The sequence below is a fragment of the Boleophthalmus pectinirostris genome, unplaced genomic scaffold (assembly GCF_026225935.1).
Source record: "Boleophthalmus pectinirostris isolate CB_2022bp ecotype Guang Dong unplaced genomic scaffold, ASM2622593v1 HiC_scaffold_10, whole genome shotgun sequence".
NCBI classification, from domain to species: domain Eukaryota; kingdom Metazoa; phylum Chordata; class Actinopteri; order Gobiiformes; family Gobiidae; genus Boleophthalmus; species Boleophthalmus pectinirostris.
In genome coordinates, this window is record NW_026570971.1 from 35,322,055 (window position 1) to 35,347,428 (window position 25,374).

The following is a 25,374-nucleotide window of genomic DNA, read 5'->3' on the forward strand; positions in this document are numbered from 1 at the left end:
ATGAAATACAAAACATTGCACACAGTGTCTTCCACAGAGATCAAGCTCTGATAGATGTCTCATTTGGTCCAGCCTCTTTTCAGTGATCTCTCTCTTTCTCTCTCTATCTCCTCTCTCCCTGTTCTCCCTCTCTTCTTTCAGGTCCTCCCGGAGACCCTGTGTCCAACCTGGGATCAGCTTTTGGTTTTTGAAAATGTGGAGCTTTTTGGAGAAGCGTCAGAGCTCAGAGACGACCCCCCAATCATCGTCATCGAGATCTACGACCAGGACACTGTGGTAAGAGACGAGGCCTGACACAGACCTGTGAAAAACCACTGGGGACATACAAAATACAGAATAATACTTGCAAATATGTCCTTTTGATTCACTTCTTACATACATATTATTATATGAAAGATTTGAAGTTTTGTTTTAGAGCTTATCTTATTTTTAATTACAAGTTTCATTTAATTCATTTATTTTATATTATATGTGTATACTTTTTATGCTTCTTTTCATTCATGCTTCTGATTTAATGTAATGCTGTGTCTTTTATAGGGCCTGTTTTAAATGTAAACATATTTTGTCTTCTCAAAAACAAATGAAAATGGCTTCCAGTATGAATATCCTGAACTCAGAGAATACTCTTTTTTTAAAATTGGGTTCATTATGTTATATTTTATAAAATACTTTTCCAGTATTTTGCTAACTATGAATTTCACATCTGTTCCGGTGAATAACTTCTTTGTTTGGGACCACGTTTGGATAAGTAGAGTTTGTGCTTGTTTTACTGTCGAGGGGCTGTTATGTGTGTAGTCAAACAAAGACATGCAAGAAGGACAATTACATTTGACTCTATAATACTATAATACTTATACATAATATTTCTTATAAGACTTGTCCCTGTTGCATTCCTTTAACGAACATTGTGCTTTTGACTGTGGGACGATCACTACATGTTTACACTCAGTGAGGTACAATGAAAACTAGAAACAATGGATACTGTTGGAAATTGTGGCGGCCTCTTGTGACTGGAAGAGGAGTACAATTCTAATAGAAACAGGAAATTTCAATTAAATTTCAGTTTCAAATAATGGTAGTTTTGAATTCTAGTAATAGTCCAGGTAATAGTTTGCAGTGACCTGTGGAAATATTCATCCTAATCATACTTCACGGTCTGTATATTTTTGCAGAATTACACTATATTTACATGTCAATACACCAACCAGAGATAACTGTTCTATTTATTTCTAAAGAATGCAATATTAGCAAAATACATGTTTTTTTCAAGAGTTTTTAACATTACAGTGTTTTTTTCCCCCATCACAGTTCTGCCAAGACCTAGTTCCTAACCAAAATATCTGTTCCTAAACCTAGTCTATAGTCCTAAATCTGCATCCTAAATCCTAAAACTGTACCCTAATTGAGAAATAATATAATTTCAGATATTAGCATTTGTAGCTTAACATTGTTGTGAGGCATAACTATGTGAGGAAAAATTAATGGTGCTGTTTAAATGGAAAAACGGCAAATTAAGGAAGTTGATTTCAAGAAAATGTTTTGATCTTGAGTAGAACTTTACAGTCACAACATGGCTGCTGGACCTGGATGTTGTTTACTACAGGTTACCATGACGCTAACTCCTCTAGTTTTCATTATACCTCATTGTTAATGTTTAGACTCCTGTATAACCACTAACTGCAAGAGAGACTTATCATGTATATTATTTTATTTTTACATCACATCAAAACATCCACTCACTCCTGTTTTGCAGTTCACTGGTTATTTTGTCTGTCTTGAAACATGTGCATAAAAAGCCATGTTTCTACTGTATAAATGTTCTGGTGATGGGATCTGGTAAGACAAAGTTATGTTATTTTTGGTGGAGGGTCCATCACCTGAAGATGTTATTGCTTTGTCTAGAGTGTTCCACAGTATAGCATTAAACCGTTTTATAGCTCAGAAATACCTTGAAAAACATGGGACCACCTCTCCACACATCTGAGCTGTAACTTGGCCACTTGCTTGTCTCCACGGAGATAGTGAAGCTTAATGCCATACCGTGAAACATCACATGCTTTAGATACTTATGTGGATCTAAATGACAGACATGTATATGAACATGAACAGTAAACTCTAAACTTTCAAGGCAAAGCACTAACATCTCCATGGAGACAAGCAGATGGTGGAAAAATTGCATAGAGTCTCTTTACAGCCTGATTTCAGGTTTTTCAGAGGAGTTGGAGTTGTTGTATCTCTTGTGTTTTCAGGGCAAAGCCGACTTCATGGGAAGGACTTTTGCGAAACCCATCGTCAAAATGGCTGATGAACACTACGGCCCTCCTCGCTTCCCCCCTCAGCTCGAGTATTATCAGATCTACAGAGGAAACTGCACCGCTGGAGAGATGCTCGCCGCGTTTGAACTGCTACAGGTGCATATTTGTGACTCTATAAAATGATTCAAATAGTAGTAGCAGGAGTAATGTGTATTATATTTGTCTTTCAGATTGGTCCTAATGGTAAAGCTGACCTGCCTCCCATCGATGGCCCCACAGACATGGACCGAGGGCCCATCCTCCCGGTGCCTCTGGGGATCAGACCAGTGCTCAGCAAATACAGGATCGAGGTGAGAGCCACCAGTACATAGGCTGTACTGTGTTTTTTTATTTGTAACATTATCAGAAAGAGTTTGGCCTGACACTTTTTAATGCCTATTTTCACCATAGTTAGGTTCCTAAGCATATTACAGCTATCCTAAATGAGTAATATGGAACCACAAAACAGTATCACATCTTATTGATTTGCAGAAAAAATGTTTATTCACATACACAATCCACACTGTCTCAAATACATTCAAAATAATATATATATATATATATATATATATATATATATATATATATATATATATATATATATATATATATATATATATATATATATTATTAATATATATTTTCCCTCTTTGTAGGTGTTGTTCTGGGGTCTTCGGGACTTGAAGCGAGTGAACCTGGCTCAGGTGGACAGACCCAGAGTGGACATCGAGTGTGCGGGGAAAGGAGTCCAGTCTGCGCTGATACCAAACTACAGGAAGAACCCCAACTTCAGCACACTCGTCAAGTGGTTCGAAGTGGTATGAGATATACATATACACTCAGTTACAGTCAAACACATTTTATCTTATATATAAACCATTATAGATATTAAATACTATTGTCTCATCGCATTGTCTCCTCTCATGTCTCCTTCTCGTAGGACTTACCAGAGAATGAGCTGCTGCATCCTCCTCTGAACATCCGTGTGGTGGACTGCAGAGCATTTGGGCGTTACACTCTGGTGGGCTCTCACGCTGTGACCACACTCCGAAAGTTCATCTACAGACCTGGAGACAAGCAGGCCAACAACTGGAACACCAACGGTACACCAGCTTATGTTTCACCAGGGTTATTATACTATTATACTAATCAATGAATCTGACTGACAGTATTATTATTATTATTATTATTATTATTATTATTATAGTTAATTGATTAGTTGTTTAAATTGTGAATGATCCATAAATATGAGAGATTTACATTGATCCAGATGAATATAATAACGATGCCGTTAGAGGACATGGAGGATATTTACAGATATTTTCATCTGCTCATTTATTCCATAGGGTTAGGGTTAGTTTTGAAGTTGTTATCACTTCATTGCAAGATTAACTTGATTTTGCTGTAATTTAAAAACGTACAGACTCAAAAAACTTTGGAGAAAAAAAACACCATGTCACCACCCCCATGTACCCCTCAAGTTACAGAATAGTGGAAGGGCATCTGGCACAAAAATCAGCCAAATGACTGACTGTGATTTAATGAAATGCTCTTTGTCTGTTTCCTGTTTTAGAGGAAATAATAGTTGTGAACGCAGAACCTGAACAGAACTTTAAGAAGATGGACACAGTCGTCAAACTTGATTCTGTGAGTTTCATCAAAACAATACACAGTACATGACACACAATACAAAATACACATTACACCAAATCAGATAGATTAGTGAAATCATTATATTTCATTTCTATTCCAGTGCTCTGATGCTGTGGTCAAAGTAGAGGTAAGAGTTTGCTTTACTTCTTATGGTATATTTGACAAAAAGTCTTTAATATTTCCTGAAAAGTGTATGAATTCTATGCAATGTGCTTTGCTATGCCTTGCTATGTGTTACATAAATTCCACACTGTTAAAAAATACAACTGTTATTTTATTTTGATTTTGTTCTGTGACTAAAACATGACTATACACTATATATTCTATACACTTACACTGCCTGTGTTTATGAGCAGGATGATGATAAAGGGAAGAAAAAGAAGAGGAAGAAGGGAGAGGAGGTGGAGGAGGAGGGTCTGGATGAAAGCATGTTGGACTGGTGGTCCAAGTACTTCGCCTCCATCGAGACTCTCACTGAGGTATGAGGACTGTACACTAGTGCTGTTATAATACTCTCCTGACTGTTATGATAATAATGTGGGTGAATAGCCTGGGTTCATTTGACATCACAACATTTAAAGGTTCATAATTTAAACTGAGCTGAAAATTAGAATTCTATGTTGAATTTGCTATTTAGATCACACATTTGTTGACCTGGTTTATGGCTCGTATCAGTGTAATTACCATCCACATGAAAAAAAAACTGGCATAAGGTTGAACATCCTCTCTGTCAGATTTTTTGTTCTTGTGATACAGAAAGTGGTCACAAAGGACTTCAAACAACAATTCTGCCAGACAGTACTTATTGTCACTGCACTAAAATGTCAAATTTGATTCTGATTCTAAAGAAAAGGTTGAAACCATTATAATAATAAAAACTTTTTTAGACAATAGAATGTAATGGAGCTCAGCAGTGACTGTCAGAAGTAATTTTCCATTTATTTTTCCCATAGACTTTCTGAAAAATTCTAATATTAAGTGTTCAAAGGCTTCGTGCAGGTTAACTAATATCCGTAACAGGGTTATTTTAAGGTCAAGTGCAAGATTCAGTGAAATATTTTAATAACTTAGCGGTGTATTAGCAGTGTGTGATTTAACATTTTTAAAAACAATAGAGTTAGAGTTAGGCTTGTGGTCATTAGTGACCACAGAGCTGATTAGCCCTGAGCTTTTAAACTTTTAATATTATTTGGTTCAGGAACCTGGGGGTAGGTGGTCACTCCTACTCCTGGAGCTCCATTATCAACCAAATTATAATAGTTTCTTTTATATTTCAATTTGGTGTTCTAGTTCTGATAAAGAGCAAGATCTAGGTTTGATTCTAGCTCATAACATTTTGCATTTTAATTCTGCTAATTCAGTAGTTTGCTGTCACATATTGTTTTAATTATGTATTTATATTTGTTGTTTTTTCCCCAGTCACTCAGAGCACAAGAAGCTGCTTTTTCAGACACAGAGGACAATAATGACTCAGACTTGGCCGATGGAGGTAAAACCAAATATACCAAAATCACTCTAGATCTGTTTGAATTTAAGAAATCATAACAAAATTATTTGTTAAAGCTGAATATTTTTATTTTGTCTTACGATCTGTGTAAGCTAACAGTATCGCAACAGCTCATACTGTCTAGAGTAGTCTTTTGTTGTTGCTAACTTGTGTCTCTGTCCCACTGCAGTAGTAGTAGAAATATGTGTGTTTGAAGTAACAGTAACAGTAGTGTAGTTTATTTTTGCATGGGTATCATAAGTCTATATAATCTCTGTAGTTGTTGTTGTAGTATATGATAGTACTTAATGTTGCATGTGCATTGCTCCCAACCATTGTGTCCCACCACAATAGCAGTTTATGTAGTAGTAGTAGTAGTAGTAGTAGTAGTAGTAGTAGTAGTAGTAGTAGCAGCAGTAGCAGCAGTATTTGGCCTGCCAAAGTTGTGGTTGTTGCAGTATCAGTATTAGAAGTAGTAGCAGTATTTGTACTGTAGTAATCATAGCTGTAGAATTTCAAATGTTGCATTTCATCCACCTGTGTGTCCCTCAGCAGCAGTAGTAGTAGTAGTAGCAGACTTGCAGTATCAATAGTAAATACTACTAAGAAATACTACTTATAGTAATAGTAGTACCCTTACTCATAACTACCTAAATAGTAGTAGCAGTAGTAGCAGTAGTAGTAACAGTAGTGGTGGTAGTAGTCATAGTCGTAGTAGTATTAATAGTAGTGGTAGTAGTAGTAGTAGTAGTAGTAGTAGTAGTAGTAGTAGTAGTAGTAGTAGTAGTAGTAGTAGTAGTAGTAGTAGTAGTAGTAGTAGTAGTAGTAGTAGTAGTAGTAGTAGTAGTAGTGGTGGTGGTGGTAATAGTTTAAATGTTACTAATTTGTGTTAGCCTCAGTTGTTCTAGTTGTAGTAGTACTAGTACTAGTAGTAGTAGTAGTAGTATTTGAATTGTTGCATGTCACTAACCTGTGTCTGTCGTCGCAGTCGTGTCGTGCTTAAAGCCGCTCTTCAGTGACATGAATGAAACACAGGGGCTTGTATCTGACTCACGCACACTGGATGCTTCCATGAAAGTCCTCAAATCATAAAACTGTATCACAAATATAAAAATACAACCATTCCAAATTTCAATTAGTATTTTTTATTCCTATTCTGATAAAAAATACTACAAATTATTGCCAGAAAAAGCTTTAGATTATTTTCATAGTTAATACATGTCACCAAATAAATATTGACTTAATTTTGTGAAGCCATGTGAGGTAACTGCTGTTTTAATTGCATAAAAAAAGAAACAATTCAATATTTATTTTGTCATTTAACTACACATCGTACTAAACAGAGAACTCATGATGCCTTCTCTGTTTAAAGAAAGACAAAAAAATAAAAATAAAAAAATGAAAAATGTATTGAACCCACATGAGCCCTATGCTGACTGTTTACAGTAGTATACGGCTCCACAATAATGTAAAATTTGAAGACTTTCATGTTGAGTTCATGTCTCGAGTGCTTTCTCTTTGTCTTTTCGTCCCTCTCCCCTCCCTCTCTTTCTCTCTCTCTGTCTGTTTCTCTCCGTTTCTGCCGTCGCCGTGGTAAAAACTGTTCAGAAATCAAACCTGATGACTCTCCTGTAAAAGGCACCAAAAAGGGGAAGTCCCGGAAGAAGAAGTCCATGGTCCACGACCCCTTTGAGAAGAAGAAACCCAAACTGGACGAACTCAAGGTGACGCTTCTATTTAAACATGTGATCTCTGTTCTAATGTCATTTCCTCATCACAGACAGACTGTACCTGGAGTTGTGTTTTGTTTCATTCACATACACACAACACACAAATCCTGCACATTTAGACTCAGTTCTTCTCTCAAACACAAAACACTCTGTTCCACCCTGTGATGTCATGTGGGAATACAAGAAGTGCACCACTGTGTTTTTAAACTCCACACACCATTACAAGAATCATTTGGATCATTTCAGCCCTGGAAATACTAATCTCTACAAAAGTTTAAAGGAGTTGTTAACATGAAAACTACCATTCATGACATCACAAGGTGGAAGAGTGCATTTGGAGCTTTGGAGATGTAAACAGACTAATAATAAAGAATTACTTAAACATGTGTGAATAAAACAAAACACAACTCCAGCTCTGTTTTTAAGAAGGTTATAATTTTGTGTAATATAGGACCATTAAAATAAAATACTGCAATTCAGACAGAATCAAGAGTGCATGGCATTATAGTAACGTCATGACAAAAACTGGCACGTTGTTGATGAGTTTTTGTTAATAAATTTGATATAAAGCTCAATCTTTAAAAAAAAATTAAAAAGATGGAAAAAAAAACATGGCAAAACAAGTTTGCGAGGTGTTTACTCTTTAATAATACATATATATTTTTGCCCAGGTGTATCCCAAAGAGTTGGAGAGTGAGTTTGATAATTTCGAGGACTGGCTCCACAGTTTTAACCTGTTCAGAGGAAAAGCCGGAGACGACGAAGACCAAAATGCCACAGACGAAGACAGAATCGTGGGGAAATTCAAAGTAAAAAACTGATTATATTAACAATTTGCCATCAATATTTAGATTAGATTAACTAACTGGGGCTGAAACTAGTGATTACAGTATTTGAGTACTCACTAGTCAGTTGCCTTGTCAAATAATAATTATTCCTGGGAGATCATTTTTATTTAACTTGTTTAACATTAAAATATTCTAAATTCAAGCATTTTGATTGAACATTTTTACAGATATTTATTTTTATTCAAATGATTTAACTCAACATTTGTATTCTTCTTGTCTCATTTTGATTTAAGAGCTTGTGCTAAAACTGATTTTCTTATCAAATGGAATTTAGTCTGTTTATGGTCCAGATAATGATTAACAATGGTCAAAATAGTCATTGACCCTACAATTGTTGTGTCCTTGAGCAAGACACTTCACTTTGAATCATGAAAAGCATTTTATAAATATAAGCATTGTTGACATTACTTTAAAATGACATTCTTTATTGTTTTTCCCCCAGGGCTCCATGTGCATGTACAAAGTGACAGAAGATATGTCCCGAGACTCCAGCTTCGACTCAAACATGGGAATGTTCCAGAATATTCCTCACAACGATCCGGTTAACGTGCTGGTGCGGATCTACGTCGTCAGGGTGAGATGCAGCCTAGACACTCTATACACTGTATATGAAAGTTACACTGAATATAATATATTCTTTTATTGTTGCTTAGGCGACAGACCTGCACCCGGCTGATATTAACGGTAAAGCAGATCCCTACATCACCATAAGACTCGGAAAGACAGAGATAAAGGACAAAGAAAACTACATTTCCAAACAGCTCAACCCTGTGTTTGGAAAGTAAGTCAAACAGCTTTTATTTTATTTATTTAACAACTGGGAACAGCGCATTTTAATACCCATGTAAAAAAAAACAAAAAACTTTTATTTATTGTTTTAGCATCATGCCAATTTAGACCTGTTGACATTAGGCAGGTCGATGATGACAAATACATGCACACATATACAATGCAACAGACACACGAAATAAAAAATTAAAAAACAAAAGTATTACAAAAACACTAAACTAGATAAAAATGGCAACAGCAGTTCACTTCCACAAGCTCATTATATTAAGGTTTCAGATCAGTGCAGAAATGAATGAATAATGAAATTAAAATTCACAATTTCCCACTAAATTCATTAAGTTTCATAATTTCAGTGCACTGTACAGACTTCCCTAATTGACATGAAATGATTTCTGTCAAAATAAAGGCCCAATCACCGCTGTGAGTACTTCAGTTAAGCAGCTAATCATATAAATGTGCACCGTCTCGCTCAGATCTTTTGACGTTGAAGCGACTCTCCCCATGGACTCCACCCTCACCGTGTCCATCTATGACTGGGACCTGGTGGGAACAGACGACCTCATCGGAGAAACCAAGATCGACCTGGAGAACCGCTTCTACAGCAAACACCGGGCCACCTGCGGAGTCGCACGCTCCTATGCCATGTGAGCACAGGGGGGAGCTCAACTACTACATGAGCAGAAATCATGTGAATAAAGTAATGGGTTCGTTTTCTTGTTTTGTTTGTAGTCATGGTTACAATGTTTGGCGGGACCCCATGAAGCCCACACACATCCTGGCCAAGTTGTGTAAAGAAGGGAAACTGGACGGGCCTCACTATGGACCCCCAGGGAAAGTGAAAGTGGAGAATCGGGTTTTTATGGGACCCACTGAGATCGAGGATGAAAACGGTACAAACAAAAGTTATACTCTACATCTTTTACCAGTTTGACAAGTTTTAGAATTTGATCCAAAGCTTTTTTTTTTTGCTGTACAACACCTTCACTGTCAAACCTGCAGTTTAATCCATGACCCTTAAAGGGCCACTATGTAAGGTTTTAGGTGAAGGGTCCAAAATATTCTAGTCTCCATGGAGGTGTTATTTATCTTGGAATGTTTCACAAAATGGCATAAAGCTTAGCAGTATTTTATTGCCAATAAAAAAATGAAAATGTACATAGTGCATCTCTGTCAAATAATTGGCAGACTGAGCGTTACTGATGTCAAATCAAGTTACATCTTTATCATCATATTATCATGCCAAGCCCTGTTGCTTAATAGCTAGCTTTTGTTGTGTTTTTTTCTAACGTGAAATCCAACAGGGGGAGCTGCTGCTGCACAGTAGTGTCTAGTTCTATACTAAAGCATTTCTAGTTCTAAAACATGAGACTCCAAAGCAAAGGTCCTCAAGAGCATGTTTGTGTATTATAATAGAAATGATGGTTTGCATGTTGTTTTTGTTGTTGTTGTTTTCAGGTCTGAAGAAGCAGACGGATGAGCATGTGGCTCTGAGTGTGTTGAATCACTGGGAGCAGATTCCTAAAGCCGGCTGTAAACTGGTCCCTGAACACGTGGAGACCAGACCCCTGCTGCACCCGGACAAACCTGGCATCGAGCAAGTACGTCAGCTGGGACAATATATGTACAGCATATGTTAAAGGTGCACTTTGTAACTTTTAGTAGAGGGTCGGCGATCTGCCTGGTTCCATGCCGAAATTATTGCTTTGCTCTGATGCCCAGATCTTGTCTCCATGGATATAGACAAGTTTAATGCCATACTGTGGAACTTCAAAGACAATGTAAAACATCTTGGAGGTAGAGAGTAGGTTGCAGACACCAGAAAATTTACTCAGTGCACCTTTAATGAAACTACATGATAAGTCTGAGCAGTTGTGGGAGTCATCTAAAACAGATCTAGGCTTACACAAACTTCACTGATCCTCAAGGGAAATGACTTAGACGCAGTAGTTCATTTATTACAAAAAACATTAAAATGGTAAATGGTCCAATTTTTATACGTTTTTCCACCTTTAAGTCTCAACGCTCTTTACATCAAGGAACCACTCACCCATTCATACACCAATGTACACAGACACTGGGGACATCGTGGGTTAAGTGTCTTGCCCAAGGACACAATGACAGCATTCATCTGTAGGAGCTGGAATCACACCACCGACCTTCTGATCAGTGGAAAAACGCTCTACCAACTGAGCTACTGTTGCGCTGATACAATATATAACAAAGGGCAAAAAGTAAATGTTATTAAGTGGTAATAACAGTGATTTGTGGGTTATGTAATAAAGGCACATTGTGTAACTTTTCGAGTGGGGGAGATGCTATTGCTTTACTTGTAATGTTGTAAAGGCATTCATTGTGGCTTGCATTTGTGTGTTTTTATTGCTCAAAAGCACCTTGGAAATCCTGCTTTCTTCTAGAGGTGGACTTGCCTCTTCGCAGATTTGACCTGTAACTTGGTCTAGATCAGAAAATAGTGTAATACAGGACCTTATATGATCTTGTGGTATTGTAGTAATGCTTTGTTTTGTGTTTGTTTCCAGGGCAGGATAGAGATGTGGGTGGACATGTTTCCCAAAGACATGACGGCACCAGGCCCGGCCCTTGACATCGCACCAAGAAAACCAAAGAAGTAAGATACATAATATAAGCAGTGATGGTGAAAAGAATACTACAAATGTACACTAAAGTAAAAGTACAGTTATATAGCTAAAAAGTACTCAACTAAAAGTACAACTATTGCTGCCAAATCTGTACTTATGTCAAAGGATAAATGGAACAAAATGAAAAATACTGCTACTGGTAGTTACTTTTTTGACAAATTTGAGAAGCATTTTTACATCATTATTTCATACAAAACTTGTAGTGTAGCCGTAAAAATTAATTACATTCAGGATCAGTAAAGTACACCTATGATTTTAAATGTAGCTAATGACATTTACAAGCATTGAATTACAGTACAAGTATATGTGTAAAAAGTACTAAGGAAATATTCAAATGCAGTCACAGCAACAGCAGTTTTTACAGTATTTTAAGTTGTAACTCTGCATATTATACACACATTACAAAGTACATGTGTAAAAAGTACTCAAAACAATATACAAAATGAGAGTATTTGTCGTTTTCTAGTGAATGTCTCTTCCTACTCTTCACCCCATCCATTCTGTACTATCCTCCTTATGAGTCTGTATGTATATTTTTGTGCAGGTTTGAGTTGAGGGTGATCATCTGGAACACAGACGAGGTGGTGCTGGAAGACGACGATATTTTCACAGGAGAGAAATCCAGTGATATTTTTGTCAGAGGGTGAGGGAGCATTTTATTTAAAGCTGCATTGTGTAACTTTTCTGGTGGAGGGTCTGTGAAATGCTCTTCTCCATAGAGATGTTATTACTCTGTCTGGAATGTTTCATAGTATGTCATTAAACCTTTCTATTTTCATGGAGACCAAACCAGACTAGGTTACAGGGCAGATCTGTGGAGAGGCGACCCCGCTCACAGTCAGAATGCCTGTTTTTTCTAGGTGTTTTTGAGCTATAAAACCACCTGTAATTGAATAAATGTAAAGTAGAGCCGTTTAAGTTAGTTATTTATTTGAAACTTGCACATATAATTCATATAACAACATACCCGTACAGACACAGACACAAACATGCATGGTTTGGAAAGGCGATGGATGAAGCAAACCTTACACATTTTCAATCCCTTCCCACACTTCACAGAACAACACTTATAGCAGTTTCCCCACACTTCAACACAATCTTTTAAATAAAACATAACAAATGAATGATACAATAACAGTGCATTCTGGTTCAGGAAATGACTTGACCTTTTCATCACTTTCACACATTTAGCAACTTTTGTTACCGCAAGTAACTTATATGAGGTTTCCATGACATTTTCTCATCTATTATAACTCCCAAAAAATACATTTTTTTCAACTCTATCAATACATGTGTTAGCAATGGTTGTTTGGTCTGATGTGGGACTTTTACATTTTCCAAATAACATGATTCCAATTACTTGAGCCAAAAGCTGCTTCAACTTATCCACTGAATATATAATATTAGTATCATCAGCAAAAAGTACAAATTAAATTTTACATATGTCATTAAGGTACATTATGAATAATAATAATAGGCCCCAATATGGACCCTTGAGGTTCCCCACACGTTATCTCTTTAAACCCTCATTTGTGTTGTTCAATCTGCACCACTTGTCGTCTGTCCCCAAAGTTGCTTTGCAAACTTTTTTTTTTCAATCCTCATCCTCGAATGCCATGGTTTTGATGCAACTGATGCTTTTCGATAAAACCACAAAATCTATTGTCAAATTATTTTTCAAGTATTTTGGAAAATTGTGGCAGGAGGGAGACCAGCCAGTCATTTGTAAAACAGAGTTTATCTCCCTTTTTAATGTTATACTGTGGAACATTCGAGTCACATATCCATAGAAACAACCAGGTGACAGATCGTCCACCAGGAAAGTTACACGATGCACCTTTGAAATTATATATAGTGTTACTCTGATGCAAAGAAATAACGGGATCTGTCCGGACCTATTTGAAATACCAACACGTTCATTTAAAAAAATTATTAAAAGGGAACCCATATTTTATCTTGGACTTGAGGAGCTATAATGTCTCTACACTGAGCGAGGTGAAAAAAATGGAAAATTTCTACCCGAAGATTATGATTTGTTTTAGATCCATTTATCACTGAAGCTATTATAAATGCTTTTATTAAAGATGGGGTATTATGCAAAATCTACTTTTTAGAGCGTTCTATCATGTTATAATATTCTTCCCTCATCACAAACCTGCCTGAAGAGGTTTTAAATGTCATCCATGCATGTTTGCATAATCTAGCGATCTCACCTGGGCTCTATTCAAACCCTTCTTACGTTTAGCTGTAAGATTCTGTACAAAAAAACATGATCCAAAACTGTGCACAACAACTTGTGTGTGTAGTGATGTGCAGTAGTTTCATTAGCAGGATGCAGGTTGATTATGTTGTGATAGCGCTCTGAAAGGGGAGTGACTTAGCGCAGAGAGTAAAGGGTAACATGACAATCTAAATATGTTATCTATTAGCAATAATACTCCACACAAAGAAGTGTAATGGCCTGTCTTTAAAGCCTTGTTGTTTTGCAGGTGGTTGAAGGGTCAGCAGGAGGATAAGCAGGACACAGACGTTCACTACCATTCCATCACCGGAGAGGGCAACTTTAACTGGCGTTTCGTTTACCCCTTCGATTACCTCATGGCCGAAGAGAAGATCGTCATCTCCAAAAAAGAGTCAATGTTTGCCTGGGACGAGACCGAGTACAAGATTCCACCCAGACTCAACCTGCAAGTGTGGGACGCAGATCACTTCTCTGCTGACGACTTCCTGGGTAAAAACTATAGCTGTGTCTGAATGTCCACATTATTCCCTACTTCGTGTACTATCTAGGGGCCACGCCATTTTAGGGGAGTCCGAATGTCCAGTAGGTGAAAAAGTAGTGCACCTTGAAAAATACTGGGCATCGGTGGTCACTAGAGCGATCAATATAGACCACAATGCACTGGGAGAGTCTGGAAAACAACACCATACAGCGATGGGTGTTTAACTGGACACAACCTGACTGACTGAAGCAGATAAAAGCTCTGGTTTATGGCACTGCTGATCTGTGATTCTGAATAAATATATAATCATTTCCACATTTCAGATAAAAAGCAAATAGTCAAGTCCATTTACGTGAAATCCAGCATGACAGAAACTTGTCTGATTATTATTAGTCCATAAACACTTGTGTGTCATTCTAGTCTGATCATTATTTATGACAGAAATCAAGTTTTATTGGAGTTTAGTGGACTTTCACTTAGACACCAGAGTCACGAGACCTGATTGTAGTGAGCTGTGTGTCTGAATCTCTGTGAGAGAGTGCACTGTAGAGGGCGCTAAAGAGTGCAGGACTATGTAATGAATGAGGGTTAGGGACTAGGGTGGACATTTTGGACACAGCCATAGACTGTACAAAGAAGAGGACTAAGGGAGTGTGACGTCACCCACAGCATTTAGCTCCAGTCAAATGAAGCTCACTGAGGAGTGATTATCAATTATAGGAGTGAATTCCGAGTTCCATATTAGGAATAGAAATTTATTAATGGATAAAACAGTGAAATAAAGCAGGTTAATACAAACATTTTAAGTGACAGCAGCGGTCACAGAGAAAGGGGTGACAATTTTTCAGTGTAAAGTCAGTTGGAGCGAGAGTCGATGGAGCTGGAAGAGCGTGCATGCTCACTTCCTGTTTGGAACGCATCGGCTAGAGGGTTAGCTATGTCCATTTACATAAACAGTCTATGGTAACAACTGGAGCTGTTCACACAAGGAATTTATATCAAATGATTTAGCTATCTTTAACTGTTTGGATAGTTTTTGGATTTCACTTACATATTGAGAATGTTTATAATTTTGTCTATGAGACTGAGATGTATTTAGTTAGTGGATCTACTTAATGTTTTTACATATTACTAGTACACTGAATCAGTATTTACCAGTTAACATTAGTTGGTAAAGATATCAGGTCAACAGCTTTTTCATGGCTTTTCACACCAATAGTGTTTTTTAATATAAGAAATGAAAATTCAAAAACAACCTAAAACTGATCTAATACTGACAATTAGGGCGGTTTATACATAATATTATACTTTGGGTGTGCATTTGCTTACTCCAGAAAAACTCCAGAAATCAGATTATGATCAGATGTTAGAGCGCATGTAAACTTCGACTAAACTCCTTTTTGTTTTGTGTTTTGTGTTTTTCAGGTGCGATCGAGTTGGATCTGAACCGTTTTCCTCGCGGGGCTAAAACGGCGAAGCAGTGTTCCATCGACATGGTGACGAACGAGGCAGAGATGCCCATGGTGTCCATCTTTAAACAGAAGAGGATCAAAGGCTGGTGGCCTTTTGTGGCACGAAACGAGGAAGACGAGTTTGAGCTCACGGTGAGGAAGAGCACAAGCAGGATTTAGGAGCGTTTTAGGTCAGATATTTTATGCAAACCTTGATTAATTAAAATGTATCTAACTTGGTGGAGAATGTTCCAACATTTGGTTTTAACTTTTCATGGAATCATGCAGTTGACTTTCCACATCCAGAATGTGACATACTATGACTTTAAATGGTTTTAAGATGCAGTCTGCCTCATTTACATATTCTTTGAGTGCTGGCCAAACAGGGCAGGAGTTGCTGTGTCATTATTGTTTATAACACAGATCAGGGGTGGGCAGTTATTTTTTCCATGGGGCCACATGAGAAACAGAAAATATTGTGGAGGGCCGGACCAAAATGCTTAACTCAATTCTGCATGATATGAATTGTATTTCTTCACAAAAAGCAGTAAATAGCATTGTTTTGATGAGCTTTTTGAACTTATGTAATGACTAAGCAATGAAAAAGTGAGGTTGCAGTCTTGTGGTGAGGTTGCAGTGCTTTAGTCCATGCATGACAACAAAATATGTTTATTTTGTAATTCCAAATGAGCTGAAACCAGGATGTTCAGAGTCAACCAAAGGGCTGTATGTGTCCCGGGAGCTGGACAATCCCCAGGTCTCACAGAGATTGTATAATAGAAGTGGACTTAGGGAGTGTGACGTCCAATCGGGGACCATATTAGGAAATTTGAGCATGAAACCAAAGAACCAACCAGGAGCAAGGCTGCTGAAGGCACACACCACCTCTCGTCGGTTAGGAAGGGAGTGGGTGTTTAGCAACGGCACTGTCAGTCAAACCGGTTGCTAACACTGCCAGGAACAAGCTCGGGGAAAATAAGTAAACAGGCATTAGCTATGTCCATTTCTATAGAGATGAGTCTATGGGTTATAAAAACAGAAAGGAGCAGACACAGTGAGGCAGCAGAGCGTCATGACTGGGACTTGTTTCTACTCTCACTATCTCCTTTGACTTCAGAAGAAACAAATTACAGTGACATGGATAGAATTAAAGGTGCACTGTGTAACATTTGTATTTAAGGGTCCACCACTTGCTTGTTTCCATGAAAATGTAATTGCTCTGTCTAGAATGTTCCACTGTATAGATTAAACTCATCTACAACAAGGGAGACGAGCAGGTAACAGCACTACGCTACATGACAGGTCAGATCTGTGGAGAGTCGCCCTTATTCACAGAAGGAATTATTGTATTTTGAGTACCAGAAACACCTGTAATGAATAAATTCTAGATGGATAAGTTTAAAGTCATATTATGGAACATTGAAGGCAAAACAATAACATCTCCATAGAGACAAGTAGGTAGCAGACCGTCCACTAGAATAGTTGCGCAGAGCTTTAAGCCTAGGTTTGTAAATTGTAAATGTGTATGTAATTCAGCTTTAAATGTGAGTTGTGTTGTTGTGTGTTCAGGGCAAAGTGGAGGCGGAGCTGCACCTTCTGACCGGAGAAGAGGCCGAGAAGAGTCCAGTGGGAGAAGGACGCAACGAACCTGAGCCTCTGGAGAAACCCAAGTATGAACTCACATCTACAGGACTATATAATAAACTAAACTGCAAAAACACATATATCTGTCATACTCTTCATCAGAATATTAATCTGACTGTGAGTCATTTTGATTACTTAAGGTTTCATTGTTTAACTGTTCTGCTCTTTCCATGAAATGTATGACTAGTTTGTACATAATTTAGCCGACCCCAGAGACTAATAATCACAGGCAACTTCATTCTAGTTTTATGCATTGCTGTTTCATGCTTTGGCCACAGAAAGAGGGAGGCGCTACTGAGACTAATTTCTTTGACATTCTTTTTATTAGGGCTGTGTATCGTTAAGACGTTGCCGATGCGATACATACGTCATACATAGGCCATGATACGATACATATCTCAATACATAGGTCTTGATACAGAACATATCTCAATACAGTGCACGTTTGATTCCATACAATATATTTCAAATTGATTCGATACAGTTCAGTAAAAAAAATAACGGCTAAATCCTGGCTGTGATACTAAAAGTCTTTGTTAAACCACTTCTGTGCCAAGTTCATATGAAACACAAACATTTTAATCATCAAAATAGTGAAAATGTCAAATGTGACAAAATACTCCAGGTCTGTTTTTGATGAGGTGTCAACATTAGAACATGTCTTAAAGCTCACAAGAGTGTCACATATTGTAGTAATAATGGGGTTGTTAAGTGATGACGTCACTTCCGGGTCCACCTAGTAACTTCAAAGCTGATTATTTTTCTACAGATTTATTACAAAATTACAAAATATGCAGTCAAATTTGGTGATGTATATGGGGACACCCCTGAAGCAATTAAAATACAGGCAATACATGATACAAATGACCTACATATTATTATCTACTTATTTAAATCTAGCTTTGTTTTTGTTCCTTATTCATCAAACAAAAAACAAATACCCTTCAAGAACATATATTTAACCACAAATAGAACCGAATATGTAACATAGAATCGATTACTAAATGTGAGACTCCCTAAAAACATGGCAACTTCATCCAGGGGCAGGAGTTAACTTTCTATTGCAACCATGGCAACCCCCTTTTAAACTGTCTATTCACCTGTGCCACAAAGTCTAAGGCCCCGTCCACACTAGTACGTCTTCGAATCATTTTGGTTGTGGATGCAGTGTTCATTCACACTAATCAGACTGAAAACGGCTCTAGAGATGGAACGATCTGGTGCCTCCAGCTCCTACAAATTCATCTGAGTACAGATCTGATCCGGCACCGTGTGGACGCCTGAAAACACCGATGTGCAGATATGCTGATGTAGGTCTATGCACCGCAAAGTAATTCACTGCCAATACGCTAAGAGGCTAGCATATATTCATATATACGGTCTGTGTGTACGACCTGCAGACGTATAATCTCTGAAAAGTTTCACATGAACCATCTCCAATGTGACAGAAATACAGAACAAACTCACAATCAGCAGAACACCCTCTGTCACAGAAAGAACACTCATATTCCATTGAGTCGTGTCCTTTAGTCTGACAGAAGCTGAACCGCATCAGCGAAACAATAGCGAGCTGTTTTGAGCGCTCAGTTTATGCAAATTAGCCATGCGGTTTTAAGTTTTGTTTCTGTAAAACGTAAACAAATTTGCTCAAAGCTGTGTGGATAAGGAAGGATTGCAGACACAGAAACGACGTGTGTGGATGCAGATTGTTTCCGATATGATGATATGGTGATACGTGGATTCTTTTCAGTGTAAACGGGGTCTAAGAAACAGACTTTTTGACAAGACAAATCTTAATTTAGTCTCAAAATTCTAACAAAAATACTAGCTTGTTATCCTATAGTTGAATTTTGCATCCCCCACTTCTTTTCCCTAACATATCCTCTGTTAGCTTCTCATATCAATCTAGTACACTTTCTGTCTCATTTATTAGTATGAAGCAACTGCAATTCTTTGTGGGGTTTTTTTTTCAAAATAAAAGAGGAAATTGTCAAAATGTTTTTTCAATCAGTTCATGTGCCTTGGACCTGGAAGTGACATCACACTTAACAGCCCAATAGGAGCTTTCAAATGAAACTTAAAATTAGACTTATTTCAACAAGTCACAAACATTTTTGAACCTAAATAAAAATGTTTGGTCAAAACTCCTCACTTAAAGATTAATATTCTGAAGTAATTTGAACTCTAGGCCATGTTATGTCATGTTCATCTGTACAATACCTCTGCTTTGTACACACTGTGTCTGTGTCCACTCTGTCAGTGTTGTCTTTGTATTTGATGTACTCGAGCTGTTTGTGTGACTCCTTCTTCCACCTTCTCACAAACATACAGGCCAGAAAACAGGAAGTGAAGACAGAGAGTCTATACCTGCACATTAAGACTTAGGGATGACTGCTAGAATCATAAATTAGTCATTAAATCAACTAAACCTTTCATAAATAATGAATAAACAAACAGAAAACTATGGACTAAACATAAATAAATATAAAACTAAATATAAACAACTTGATAAAAATGTATATAAAAGTACATTTAGAAGAAGAGAGTGATTTTTAAGTCTGCACCTCCATCTGGACCAGCTCACGTCAGGGTAAGTCACTCCTCTTTTTACTATAACTTCTGCTCTGTTTATGTCCTGTGCTAATGTATGTGTTTGTCTGTCTAAATGTCCGTCTGTAAGGTTTATGTTAGACTGGGGCGGTAAAAGAATGTTTAAAAATTACACTTTTGTTTTGGGTTTGTACATTCATTTTGAAAATAAATCACTGTTACACAAAAATAGAAAGAAATGTCTAAATTCTAGTCCTGATAAAAATTGCATATTTACTGCATGTTTTCTAAAGATGAGTATTTTCATATCTCATATCATATCAGAAAGTAGAATTGATCAACTCATACTTTGCAGCTGATGTCTTCAAACTTCCCTGGGGGTGAGAAGCTAACTGGAAGCACTGCTCTGTTAGAAGCTTTGTTACACAACGGCCTTTTTCACAACGTCTGTAGGTCTGCAGAACTTCCGGTTAATGATTTTCTGTGGCAAAATGTGTGTGTAAATGTGTGTCACATTCTCCAGCAGCTTCATAAATCTGCCCCATCACCAAATCTTCAACCAACAAGCTCAACAAAGAGTAAACATTCTAACATGAACAATTTATGCACAACTATCAAGAGAAGACAGACGAACACTTAAAGGAAACAACAACCAGGCATTAGTGACACACTGAACTAAACTAATGTTATGGTCATGAATAAAACATAAATAGCTTGTTAATTCAGACTGATTCTACAATTATAATTAAAATTAAATTTCATTATGTGGATATTAGCATAGATAGACAGATTTGTGCAGTTCGAATGCGAGACATCTCTTGGACCATAACATTAGTTTTGTTCAGTGTGTCACTAACAGTGTTGGGAGTAACACGTTATAAAAGTAACAAATTACTGTAAAGCATTGCATTTTGCTGTAACGCAGTAATGTGGTATTACAGGGAAAAAAAAATATATTTTACTTGATTCAAATGTCAGTAATGCACGTTACAATGCTTTTTTAACCTGGATTGAAGTGGTGGATTTTTCTTCATACTAATTTGCTAAAATCAGTGCAATATCAGCAGCAATGAAACGCCAGAGACGCAGCCGCGTAGACCATCAGGTGACCATCAGGTGACTTCCATGCTCCACGGGACAAACCGCAGCTGACGCCTGATCACGCTTTGCAAACACCCTGTTCTACGGATTCAGGATTCTCTCAGGGGCGGTCCTAGATTCCAAGTTCTAGTCCAAGATTAGTCCTGGTTTGGTCCTGGTTTAGTCCTGGTTTAGACCTGATTTGGTCCTGGTTTAGTCCTGGTTTAGTCCTTGTTTAGATCTGGTTTATACTTGGGTCAGTTCTGGTTTAGACCTAGTTTAGACTTGGTTTCAATCAATCAATCAATCAAACTTTATTTATAAAGCGCTTTTCATACAAAATGCAACACAAAGTGCTTTACAGTGATTAAAAACAATCCCACATTTCCCCCCACCACCAACCCAACCCCCACACCCCCAACCCCACACAATCAAACAACCCAAACACACACACACTCACATATACACAAACATGCGCACACACACACACACACACACACACACACACACACACTAACCTGCTAAAATACATAACCAGACATAGTAAAATGTGAGGCTGAATACAGGCGAACCAGTTGAGAAAGCACCATCAGAGGAGGCATCTGCACCGGGAGCAGAGAGGTTTAGTCCTCTGTTCAGTCCTGGTTTAGACCTAGTTTAGTCCTGGTTCAGGTCTGGTTTAGTTCTGGTTTAGTCCTGCTTTAGACCTGGTTTAGACCTGGTTTAGACCTGGTTTAGTCCTGGTTCAGGTCTGGTTTAGTTCTGGTTTAGTCCTGCTTTAGACCTGGTTTAGACCTGGTTTAGACCTGGTTTAGACCTGGTTTAGTCCTGGTTCAGTCCATATACGGCGCAAAAGTTCAGCATCTTCGCAGTTATTTTGGTGAGAGTAACTTAAAAGAAATGTAATGCTTTACATTTTAAATACTGTAATATTGTGATGTAACAGATTACGTTGAACTGATAGTAATAAATCATAAATAACACATTACATTTTTAAAGTAACTTGCCCAACAGTGGTCACTAATGCGTGGTTGTTTCCTTTAAGTTTTCGTCTTTCTTCCCCTGATAGTTTTGGATAAATTCTTCATGAAGAATGTTTATCCTTCGTGGACCTTGTTGGTTGAAGATTTGGTGATGGGGCAGATTTATGAAACTGGTGGAGAATACGTTTACGTACATTTACACACACATTTTGCCACAGAAAACCATTAACTGGAAGTTCCACACTCCTACAGCGGGACACTTCTGGCCGTTGTGAAAAAGGTCTTAGACTTCACTCTGATTTTTGTTTTAAATCTGACCAGGTGAGCTGATTTGTGCTGTTAAACAAGTCTCTCACACATAACAGTACAGTCACAGTCTAGCTCGCATTAGCTAACAGTTTGTCAGTTAGTCACTCTCACCTTTTTGTTGAAAATCACACTCCTAAACACACTTCTGAAAATGTGCTGTTTAAATCCATTTCATAATTTTTCTTGAGTTTTCAGACAATCTTAAAACATTTTCGACAGTGTTTGGTCATGTGTGCATTGTGCCACCATGGTAGCTGCTGAACATGCCACCATACACTTATATGTAGAACACCCCAAGCACAATGTCAGTGCAAAGTATGAACAGCACCTTTGAGAGTATATGAGCGTAGATAAATGAAACATGTTTAATACTATTGAACAGGAGCTGTATTGTGTTGTGTTCTCACCCCCCTCTCCTGTTCCAGTCGTCCGGACACCAGCCTGCTGTGGTTTCTCACCCCGTTTAAAGCGATCAAACACCTCGTCTGCACTCAGTACAAGTGGCTGGCCATAAAGATCGTGGTGGCTCTGCTGCTGCTGGTCATGATCGGCCTGTTCCTCTACAGCATGCCCGGATACATGGTCAAGAAGATGCTCGGAGCTTAAAGGGCCCATATTTTATTACTATTTTAATCTGTCTCATAATGTTGTTTCCTCATCACAAACACAACTGGACTTCTGTTTTGTTCCATTAAAGGTGCACTGTGTAACTTTTCTGGTGGAGGGTTCGTTAAATGCTTTTCTCTGTGGAGATGTTGTTGCTTTGTCTGGAATGTTTCACAGTATTAAACCTTTCTAGACCAAACAAGACCAAGTTACAGGTCAGAATGTTTGTTTTTCTAGGTATTTCTGAGCTATAAAACCACCTGTAATTGAATAAAGCTGTAGAGGAGAGCTGTTTAATGTCACACTGTGGAACATATCAGGCAGAGCAATGACATCTCCATAGAAACAAGCAGGTGACACACCCCCCAAGTTACATAGAGCATGTTTAACACACAAACCCTGTATATTTAGGTTGAGTTGTTCTCTCATGCTGAAAATTCTTCTGTTCCACCTTGTGATGTCATGTGGAAATTCAGGAGGTGCTCCATTGTGTTTTTACACTCCATACACCTTCAATAGAATCATTTTGATTTCAGACCTGGACTTTGCCAATCTCTGCTGAACTAAAGGGAAAAGGAGCTGTTCACTTTAAAACTACAGTTTCATGACATCACAAAGTGGAACAGAACATTTTGAGTTTTGGAGATGTAGACAGACTAATTATAAAGTGATTGTTTATTGATGAGGTAACAACATTATAACATTATAACTTGGCTTAAAACTCAGAAGAGTTAAGTTTGCGTAATATAGAACCTTTAAACTAGTCCAAAATGTAAACACTGGCTTTTGTAATTGTAGATTTTAGTTTTCAGAAATAAATGAATGTATCCTTTTTGCTTCCATGGCATTCTCTAACAGGTTATATGCATGTTTTAGAATTTGCTGATGTCTTAAATTCACAGGTAGAGGGGCAGGAGCCTGTACAGCTCTATGAAAGAGTCATTGAAACCTACAAACTTCTGATCGACAAATGTTGAACTTTATCATTCTGTGTTTACGATTGGATCCACAAATAAGCTTAAAGTCCTCTTAACTAACAACTCTTTCTGAAGCTATTGTGAAAAGAAATTCATGTGGATAGGTCCAGTAATTACAGAGATATGAACCATAAACCAGGTCAACAATCTGCATCTGACAGGGATCTCTAAGGATTCTACAATATTATGATCCACATATTTAAGTCTAGACATACTATTACTGAAAGGACAATCAGATACTGTTTTGTGTGATGTTTGTGTGTGTGCATAATTTATTGTATTGTACTGTATTTATTTAACATAAAAAATGTTCTTATGTTTGTGTTACACTCTGGACTAATTTGAATAACTGTGGTGACAATAAAGTTTGCACTATGACTATACCAACCACAAAACTCCCGTTGTAATTTGATTTAAAGATGCACTATGTAACTTTTTCTGGTGGAGGGATTCGGCACCTGTTTGTCTCCATGGAGATGTTATTTGCTTTACCTGGAAGGTTCCACAGTATGACTTTAAAGTCCTCAATCTTGCATTTATTCAGTTATGCTCTACACAGCAAAAAGTGGAGTGTTAAAATTGAGTCTCACAGAATCAATTTGAACATTTTCTCAGGGTTTATATGAGTCCAGTCTGTTCTAGAGTTAATTTAACTTTTTTGGAAACGTTAATTAAGTAACACTGGACCTGGACTGGAAAGTTCCTGTTTAACCCTGAAATTAATCATTTTGAGAGTAAATGCATAACACTTTGTAGAGTTATCTTGATTTAGCTAAACAACACACAGAGGTGTTTTATTTTTACACTTTGGTTAATTTAAGATGAAATTCTGTATAAAACTGGTTCAAACTTGTCTTCTCTTGTGGGAGTTTGAAGTGGTGGTGGGAGGAGCCAAATTAACACTAAGGGAAGTTGAATGAACAATAACACTAACATTCACTTCAACCACATCAACTCTGGCAAATAACCCCAACTCCAACACACATTTCACTTTCAATTACTTAAAATAACACTTTTTGTGTTTTAAAAACAACTCTGAAAAAATGTCCCTGAATTTTTAACCCTCCAGTTTTTGCTGTGTTCTTTAATGCACTACTAAGGAACATTCCAGGCCAAGAAATAACATCTCCATGGAGAGCACAGACAGATTGCCTCTCTGTTCCAAAAAAGTTTGATTATAAAATGAACAATAAACTGTGTCTATCTCATTGGCTAATTATTGTTCAAGTGTTTTTATGCAATTCAATGTGTATTTCAAATAAAACATGTTCTGTGTCTGTCGTCTCACTTCAGTTTAACAGGCTTTATTCACACTTATGTCACAAACCAGGGAGACGTTTGGAAACATGCCATGACAACTTCCTCTGTTCAAACAAAATGTAGGAAAAATGAGAAAATGTCCCAATTTTCTTCATCTCCATGTCATTGTAGTGTTCTGTTATGTTCAGCGAATCAACAATTCCAACCACACCTCAGTTTTCATCATTTCTCCACTGACACACAACTCTGAGTGCACTGGTACATGTGATTAGAAGAGATGAGGCCAAACTCCAGATGATTCCAAACAGCACATACATCTGCAGTCTTCATTTTA

General features: G+C 37.5%; 1 protein-coding gene across 1 annotated transcript in view; it reads left to right on the forward strand.

Moving 5' to 3' along the window:
* LOC110159977 (otoferlin-like) overlaps positions 1-22,803 on the forward strand; it is a 35,346-nt gene extending 12,543 nt beyond the window's left edge. Inside the window, exons 20-41 of the mRNA XM_055157109.1 lie at positions 142-276; positions 2,250-2,411; positions 2,486-2,605; positions 2,951-3,112; positions 3,235-3,397; positions 3,868-3,941; positions 4,048-4,080; positions 4,304-4,426; positions 5,367-5,436; positions 7,072-7,157; positions 7,835-7,972; positions 8,454-8,585; positions 8,665-8,792; positions 9,274-9,444; positions 9,530-9,690; positions 10,256-10,398; positions 11,338-11,426; positions 12,002-12,100; positions 13,947-14,188; positions 15,606-15,784; positions 17,201-17,301; positions 22,623-22,803. Coding sequence (XP_055013084.1) covers positions 142-276; positions 2,250-2,411; positions 2,486-2,605; positions 2,951-3,112; positions 3,235-3,397; positions 3,868-3,941; positions 4,048-4,080; positions 4,304-4,426; positions 5,367-5,436; positions 7,072-7,157; positions 7,835-7,972; positions 8,454-8,585; positions 8,665-8,792; positions 9,274-9,444; positions 9,530-9,690; positions 10,256-10,398; positions 11,338-11,426; positions 12,002-12,100; positions 13,947-14,188; positions 15,606-15,784; positions 17,201-17,301; positions 22,623-22,803 — 2,892 coding nt within the window. The remainder of the gene's footprint in view (positions 1-141; positions 277-2,249; positions 2,412-2,485; positions 2,606-2,950; positions 3,113-3,234; positions 3,398-3,867; positions 3,942-4,047; positions 4,081-4,303; positions 4,427-5,366; positions 5,437-7,071; positions 7,158-7,834; positions 7,973-8,453; positions 8,586-8,664; positions 8,793-9,273; positions 9,445-9,529; positions 9,691-10,255; positions 10,399-11,337; positions 11,427-12,001; positions 12,101-13,946; positions 14,189-15,605; positions 15,785-17,200; positions 17,302-22,622) is intronic.
* The last annotated feature ends 2,571 nt before the right edge of the window (positions 22,804-25,374 follow it).